Below are 8,507 nucleotides of genomic sequence, written 5' to 3'. Positions count from 1 at the left end.
CAAAACTTGGAGGAGGGCGCCAGATTTTTCGCGGCGTTACCTTTTGTTTGGTTAATCATTTGGCCAATCAAAAAATAGAAGAGTTTTTTATATTAATTAATAAAACTTAAAATTATTAAATAGGTAATGATGGGTAGGGGCTTTATGACTACGGCCTCAAATTGCATAACGCCCTATAAAACCTCTTGCTGACGTGGCACGACACGTGTCGCATAACGCCTACACATGTCCTAAAAAGACATACACACACAATTCATTATGAATATTTTAAATTTAGTTTGGATAGAGGGGCCGACCCATAATTGAAAGTGAATGAATTTAGTAGCCCAATGCAACTGCTTGAAAGTTGAAAACTGAAGAGGGTGCGACTCATAAACAAATTTAGGTCAGGTGGAACTCTAATTTTGGTTCATCGACGCTGTATAAAATCATCACTATTCGTATGATCGGTTCTGAAATAGTGAAGGTAATCTATCTCTTTTTGCCCTAACCAATTTGTTCTCCGATTTTATCGTGCAATGGCAAATGCTCAATTTGTTTTCTGCTTTTACTTTTGAAATTTCTAAATCTTTGACTGGGTTAAGAAAGAGAGAATGGGGCAAGGAAAGAAACAGCCCGCATTGTTCTTCACTATTGACGACACTGCGTTTTTTTTTAATGATGTTAGAAAGCAAGATTGATACTTGTCAGGTTTCTTGAAGAAGTATCGATCTGAGTTCTGAACATCGAATACTTGTTTTAACTTTTAATTGCTCACAGCAAACATAAGGTCATGTAACTTTTTTGTTGGGTTGTAACTTGTAATTGATGAGATTTAATGTATACTTGACGAATTCATTAAGGATGTATTCTGGGTTTCTTTCTTTTTGGTTAAAATTTTGTTCTTTTTCAACTAATTGTTACAATTTTTGCTGAAAAGTGTTTATCATTAGTAGTGCCCGTAAGGTGTTAGCACAAATGCAAGATCAAGAGATATTATTATTTAGCACAGTACTGCAATCTTATGTACAGATTAATAAGTTAAGTGACCTTTAGGAAGTGTAAAGTAATTAACTGCTATAACTGGTAGTGTTAAAGCCTTGGGGATGTTTGATTTGCAACAAAGTGACAAATACAGTAGGTTGAATACGCAAGATATTGCAAATTTTGATCACTTAATCGGCTTGATGCCTCTTTTCAAGTGTTTGGTGTTTGGTGTGAAGTCTCTAAAATAGACGTGTATTTATGCATCAGAAATGGTTCTTACAAGGAGTAAATGCAATCTCGACAAACCTCATAACAACACCGCAGACAGTCCACTGAAGCCCAACATTTTCAAAAACCTAATCTCCGCCCTTGAATCTCCTGTGGTATGATTTTGTTATGCATACATACCCTATGTTTAAGCTGTTTCCAGTATAACTATTATTTTTTGTTTCTTGTGTAATCAGGATATCAAGACACAACTCTTGAAAAGTTCATATTATTTACTCATTGAGTTATCTTCAAGGAAACAAATTTATACAAGCAAAGGAGCTGAGTTTAACGGATTAGTCATTGAAACCAACAATGGTGAAATCAGCGTGAGTTTAAGAGATGTATACACACTCTCCCGCGTACTCTTTCAAAATCTTCGTAAACGGTTGAAGCATTTGCACTCTACAAAACATCATGTCTCCGCCACTCGATCTCTTGAATTGGAAGAGTTAAATCTATTAATAAGATGTTGCATGGTAACATTGACCATTTGTGTGGACCAACAACATCTTTTGGAAAGTGGAAGATTTCTTCTTTTAGTATTCAAAAAGTTGACTTTACTTGACGTAGCAGAAAAAGCCGATTTTGAAAGGACGTTTTCTTGTCAATGCATGCATAGTGGTGAAATTGCCTCTGACTACTTTGCTGAGGTGGCATCCTTATCATCGTTAGAGCTCTTCGATACCTGCATTCCTTCTATCACAGCACTACTTGAGGTGATCATAGACGAGCTTTTGGTACATGGTCAGTTGAGGAAGTATCTGCAGAAAATCGATTCCTATTCTCCTAACACATGTTTATTTAAGGTTAATGCTGATAGTGGTAACTTTGGATTAATGATGGAGATGATATGTTCTCATTTTTCACTCTCAATCTCCGGTGAGGTGGCCCTTAAACAATTTCTTAATACGTTTGCGTGGGCCCATTCTAATAGTTCCACGTCATCAGCACTCGGAATCATCCCGGCCAAAACGTTACTGCAAAACCCCATTATGCCTTCTTCACCCAAGTTATTGCAGGCTCATATTGTTTCATTGGTTGCTGATGTCATCAGTGTCGGCATAAATCATGAAACTCGCACAACAGATCCTATGCTAATCGATTGCTACCTTTCGATATTTGAAAGCTCGGTTATACTGTACACACAACACATGTCTGATTTGAAAACCGAGAGCTGTACAGCTGATGCTAGGGGCAGTTTGGTCAATAAAAGTTCACAGCCGTTGTTTGAATCTTGTATTGATTCGGGTAAAAGTGAGAAGCTCAGTCAGATGATAACCGCATTGAACAACTTGTGGAATTCGAATTTAAGAAGAGAGTTTTTCGAGAGAGAGTCTGAGCTTATATCGTCCTCTATGGATTATGTACAGCAGAATGTATGCATAATCGACACAACATGCAGAGATGAGATTTTATCATTTTTAAAATGCATGATTTTACGAGCCGCGGATGACGTTAACGATATCAAACTGCCTCATGATGGTGACACTAGTCTACAAGATATCTGTCTTCTAGCATCCTTATTAATGCTGATGAGTAATTCACTTATACAAGCGTTAAAAGGGATCTCAAACCTCAAGGTGTACGATATTATAGCCGGAAGCATTACTTGTTTCAAAGAATTCAATATACGTTTTCCAATTCAAAAGTTTTCCCACAGTTTGATGGAACGGAATCCGACAAGTCGTACGGAATCACGGCTGATGCTTTTGCATTTTCTAGGGTTGCTATCGTTGTGTTTCGATAGTGGGCTTGGGTTTTTGGTAAAGAGCTGCGTATCGGTGATAATGGGCTTGTGTAATCTGCTTGTTTCTGAAGAGGGTAGCGTAGACTCATTGAGGTTGTTAGTCGAAGCTGAACCTGGATCGTTATTGATTGAAAGATCTCTTACTGTTTACAAAGAGGTGAATCTTTTGTTTTGTGTGTTACGGCTGTTTTAAATTTTAATGTTCTAATTGTTGTTGAAATGGTGCAGGCTTTCGTATGCCGATATCCTAGTCTTGGAGTGGCTGCAAAATTTCAGAAGACGCGGACACTATTTGTGAGGTATGATCCAATAAAAGCTAGGTAAATATGTATAAAAAAGGTAGAACCCAACTTTGGCCTAATTAACCAACTTCCTCTGTCAGAAAATAAATATATCATTAATTAAAGTTGTAAAATTCACTGTTTAAGGTAATCTTTTAAGTTAACTAGGGGTGTAAATGAGCTGAGCCAAACCTGGTCTCGACTAGGCTCATTTAACTTACGGGCTTGCCTTGTTCAATTTTTTTAACTCGGGCCCGGCTAGTTTATTATCTAATAATTAATCTATATACATTAATAATATATAATATGCATATTTTAACTATAACTTTTGTATATAATGTAATAAGTACTATATAGTTATTTCCATCATAATTTTATATGTAATAATAATAATATAAATAAATATTATTACTGTAACTTTTATAACATATAGTTATTTCTATAATATTATATAAATAATAGGGTCGCCAGGTTCGCGAGTCAATTTGGGCTTGTTCATCAAAGAAGCTTATTTTTAGGCTTGAGCTCATTTAAGCTCGGCTTGATTCGAGAGCCGTAGCTCACGAGCCGTTTGGCTCATTTACACCCCTAATTGTTAACAACCAGCTTATAGTCTTATACGCAACTCGCCAGCTAATGCGTCATCATCTTTTGACTGACCAACTGGGCACAATACCTTGATTGAAAATTTTAAAAGTTAATGAATGTGGGGACCAAAATCTTTGACCTACACATGACTGGTTTTGTTACCCAGCAATGCTTGTGCTGCAAATGAAGTATCATTACCAAGAGAAACTTGCAGTGGGGAGGTGTACCTCAAGACCAGAAATGTGACAAATGATGTTGATGATTTGGCTGACTTTATAGAGTGCCAGAAGGACAAGGATTATGTCGGTTGGTTAAAGGATCGGGGAAAATTCCGAGAACGGAAACTAGCAAAACGACTCAAACGCATTCGGGAGAAGAAGAAGCAAGCATGGAGATCCGTAATGGGGAAGACTTAAGGTTGTGAATGGCCAGCCATTCATCAAGTTTTGTATATGGTATAAATTTTTGCTCAAAATATGTAATTTTGAAAGAAAATTGTGTACCCACTACTATCACATAATATGTGTTTAAATTAACCTGTTAGTTAAATGAGAAGTATTGTTATTTAATGATGCAACTGTAAGTTGAAATAGAGAATAAACTTGGTATTAATTATTAGGCCATCCGTAGTCATAAAGCCCCTTTGTGGGCGTTATGCAACATGTGTCGTGCCACGTCACACAGGGGCTTTATGGGGCTTTATGTCACTAGAGCCCGTAGTCATAAAGCCCTACCTCATCATTACTCAATTAATTAATTGTCAAATTTTTTAATTAATTTCTAAACTGCCAGATTTTTAGGTAGTGCGTAGTGGGGCGGTATGCCCAAGCATGGCGCCGGCAAAACGCCGGGCACACCAATACGCGGGGCGCTATGAATCGAAAATGAGGGGGTGGCGCGATATCTATAGCGGCGTGATGTGTGGGTTTGTTTGAATTTTTTTTTTTTTTCCTTTTTCTGCTTTGTTTTTGTGTTTGTGTTTGTGTTTGTGTTGCATATATCTATCGAAGAAGAAGAAGAAGGAAGACAAGGAAGAGGAAGAATTTTAGGGTTTTTTATTTATGGGCTTTGGGCTAGTTTGTGTTTTGTTTTTATATGGACTTTGGACTGATTTTGTGTTTTGAGTTAATTAGTGTAAGGTTTTTTATTTTTTTAGTCCAACTTTTTTTTTTAGTGTAATGTTTTTTTTTTTATTTTAGTGTAATGTTTTTTTAATTTAATGAAATGAATTTTAATTTTATAAACTTAGAAAATAATTATAAAAAATTAGAAATTAATAATTGAGTAATGATTAGGCGGGGGCTTTATGACTACGGGCTTAAATGCATAACGCCCCATAACGCCCACCCGCACACGTGGCGCGCCACGTGTCGCATAACGCCCACAAAGGGGCGTTATGACTACGCATGGCCTTAATGTTAAAAATAAGAGAAAAAGAAGTCGAAAACCAATTTTAGATATTTGAGAAATGCAGGGACCAAATGTGTAAAACTTTAAAAATAAAATAGGCGCCTCCTGTCTTCTTCTCCGGCTGACTTTCCGGCTGAAATTCCGTCTTCTTCTCGGTCTTCTTCTCCGATTTGCAGGGACCAATACTGCCTCCTCTGTCTTTTTCTCTGATTTGCCGGGACCAAACATGTATAAACCAAAAACTTTAAACAACCATCACGCCGCTATGCTGATGGCGCTGGTTCTCTTTTTGTGGCCCAAAATGCCCTCCGTCGTCGTGTTACCGGCGCTATACGGTGCTATGGGGCAAAAATCCAGCCTCATACTGCCCCACTACAGATAACCTTAAACTTAAGTTTAAAAAGCCGGATATATGGTTGGGGGTGGGGGAGGTTTGCTGATACGTGTGAAAATGGTCATCAAGCTTAATGGTCGATGAAGAGAAGAAGAACACTTAAAGAGAATACGAAGGGTAAAACCCAATTTAATTCATCGATACCCCTTTCTGCCATCTGGTTTGTGTACTTAAATGAACCCTTGGTATTAGTTTACCGTTACAACCCTCGCACTGTATTACATTTACAAATACCCCCCTCTCTATTATTTGGTACGTAACTTAGAAAGGAGGATGTGTGTTTTGGAAGCTCCAAATTTGATATTGAAGAAGTGTTGAAAGTTTCATTCAAATCTTAACCTATAAATGAGCAATCTAGCTTCTAATTTCTCTTGATAAGTACCAGTTTACTACAATCTCTAGTTTCATTTATGGTTCTCTAAATGTGTTTTTGCAACATGCATGACGGAAAATCGGTCTTTGAAACTAATTGTCTTATCCCTTGTTCTGAAATCACCCTACTTTATGTTTTGATAACAAGTTAGTGTTTAGTTTGTTTTTGAACTAATGAAAGTGGCACATCAATACACCATGCACAAGAGATTTTCAAAGTGTTTGATCATATATCTTAATTTTATATGTTGTAAATGTTTTATAATGTAATGGAAGCATAAGACTTTTATACATATATATAGTTTACAAGTATGGGGACCAAATTCAGAAGATTACAACAAGCATATAGATATACAAATCATTTCCCTTTGGTAAGGAGGCCAATGGTGTAGGACACATGAACACCAAGTGCAACAAGGACCATAACACTCACACCCGCATTCACCAGCGCCTTCCTATCTTCATTCATCATCCAACTCCTCTTGTTATCCTCTCCATGATCAACCAATGCTTCTTTTCCTTTGTCTAGTTCTCCAACAACATTCTGTTCCTTCGCTTCTGGGGCGGGTTGTTTGGTTGGTCTATATGGCTTTGGTTGTGGTGGCAAAGTGTAAGGACTAGTTTGAGGTTTCTTTTCTTTTGGTTCTTCTTTGAGTTTGGGTAGCATCTCTTCTTGCTTTGTTCTTCTAAATGGTTGCTCATTTGTTTTAGGTGGAAGTAGGGTGGTTGGTGGCGCCGGCGGTGGTGGCGGTGGTGGTGGTGGCGGCGGTGGTGGCGGCGGCGGTGGCGGTGGTGGCGGCGGTGGCGGCGGTGGTGGTGGTGGCGGCGGTGGTGGTGGTGGTGGCGGTGGAGGTGGTGTGGTGGTGGCCCTCCTAGGCATTGTAATTGTTAGTATCCCGCCATCAAATTTTGCACGAATACCTCTCATTTCACAGTTTTCAGGAACTCGATAATCTTCCTGAAACCGACTCCACTTGTTATCCACAATCAAACGTTCTCCACGTACTCTAACGATATTCACATCTTCAGTCGTCACCTTAATGTATTCTTTTTGAAAACCTTCAATATTGCAAATTCGGTCAAACACTCTTACTAGAAAACTATGAAATTTCCTAGCACTACGAATACGGCAGGACAAAAAATTAAAAAGTGTCGGAATGTCCCATACATCTTCGACAGAATTCCAACACGGTAAAAAAACCCTAATTTAGCGACACTATACCCTGTACCGAAAAAACTAAAAATCCCGGACAAATTATCCCACGAAATCATTTTTTCGGAAAAGTGTCGCTAAACGAAGTTTCATGTTCGTTTCCAAGGAATTTTGCCGTTTGAAATTTTCTATTAAGTGAAACTTTAAAAAATATAATGCAATCCATCTTAAAAGATAAAATAAAGTTGATGAGTTTACCAGGGAGATATAGAAGAAGAGTGTCGTAACCATCTTCCTGTCTCCATTCAGACATGGGTTTGAAATCTTCATACACACGACCGGTGATCAACCTCGGTGGACGGTTGGGATTAACCCTACCACCCCTTCCTCTCATTGCCATATTCTTCTAGTATGTCAATTAAGTTTGATGTGGTCTTGAAAGACAGAAGGGAATTGGGTTGTGTATATGTGTGCCATGCATGCATGTATATATATGGTGTTAGTTGATGCAAGAAAGATATTTTGATGGTTAGGGTTTATGTTTGCTTGTGGATGAAGGTATTCCAAAATGTTTGCTTTATGTAGGGGGTATGTATTCTTGTTTGGGAGTTCAATTAATTGCTTCTTGGTTTACATGCCCTAAAGTTTACTTGACCCAACTCACATAACTAGTAGAATTGTTATTCACGAAGCAATCCGTTTGTTAGGTAAACACGTACGTACGTACATGATTTTTTCATTGTTTATTGCAATGCATAAAGAATCAACATTTGTGCCAATCTTACAAATTGTTCAATTGCAATTCACACTACAAAATTTAGTGGAAATCTTGAAGAAGGGGTTGAATAAATATATAATTCAGGGGGAGTTAAAACACGTGGATGGTTGATGATTAGACGTAAGAAAAAAAAGAGTTAATTGCCCGGATGGTCAATGTGGTTTCACATTTTTTCACGTTTAGTCCCTATCTTTTGAAAATAGCAGGTATGCTCCCTATGGTTTGTTATTTTGTTACTCGGATAGTCCCTGAGTAGATGTCAGTTAGTTTGGAAATAGCAGGTATGCTCCCTATGGTTTGTCATTTTGTTACTCGGATAATCTCCTGAGTAAATGTCAGGGGACTATCCGAGTAACAAAATGACAAACCATAGGGAGTATACATGCTATTTCCAAAAGGTGAGGACTAAACGTGAAAAAATGTGAAACCACAGAGACCATCCGGGCCATTAACTAAAAAAAATGGTGAAGGAATATAAAAACCTTTCATGTTGAGCCTGTGGGGAATAATAAGTTACAATTTTAGACTTGTTGGAAAACTTTTTTAGC

General features: G+C 37.8%; 2 protein-coding genes across 3 annotated transcripts; one reads left to right on the top strand and one right to left on the bottom strand.

Annotated features, from left to right (window-relative positions):
- The first annotated feature begins 287 nt into the window (after window positions 1-287).
- LOC110921101 lies at window positions 288-4,782 on the top strand. 2 transcript variants are annotated; one of them, XM_022165370.2, is made up of 5 exons: window positions 288-466; window positions 1,234-1,349; window positions 1,431-3,140; window positions 3,212-3,282; window positions 4,019-4,421. In XM_022165370.2, exons 2-5 carry the CDS (start codon window positions 1,236-1,238, stop codon window positions 4,266-4,268), a joined length of 2,145 nt encoding a protein of 714 aa, XP_022021062.1. In that variant the 5' UTR covers window positions 288-466; window positions 1,234-1,235; the 3' UTR covers window positions 4,269-4,421. The 2 variants fall into 2 exon arrangements, with proteins under 2 accessions (XP_022021062.1, XP_035831443.1); XM_035975550.1 differs by lacking the exon at window positions 4,019-4,421 and adding an exon at window positions 4,645-4,782 and having other exon boundaries at window positions 294-466.
- Window positions 4,783-6,259: 1,477 nt separating this feature from the next.
- LOC118480140 (arp2/3 complex-activating protein rickA-like) lies at window positions 6,260-7,643 on the bottom strand. The gene is made up of 2 exons (XM_035974847.1): window positions 7,440-7,643; window positions 6,260-7,087 (listed from the first exon to the last, which is right to left on the bottom strand). Exons 1-2 carry the CDS (start codon window positions 7,579-7,581, stop codon window positions 6,387-6,389), a joined length of 843 nt encoding a protein of 280 aa, XP_035830740.1. The 5' UTR covers window positions 7,582-7,643; the 3' UTR covers window positions 6,260-6,386.
- Window positions 7,644-8,507: the final 864 nt, after the last annotated feature.

Source organism: Helianthus annuus, chromosome 7, assembly GCF_002127325.2.
Source record: "Helianthus annuus cultivar XRQ/B chromosome 7, HanXRQr2.0-SUNRISE, whole genome shotgun sequence".
Lineage (NCBI taxonomy): Eukaryota > Viridiplantae > Streptophyta > Magnoliopsida > Asterales > Asteraceae > Helianthus > Helianthus annuus.
This window is presented reverse-complemented; position numbering and strand designations above follow the sequence as displayed.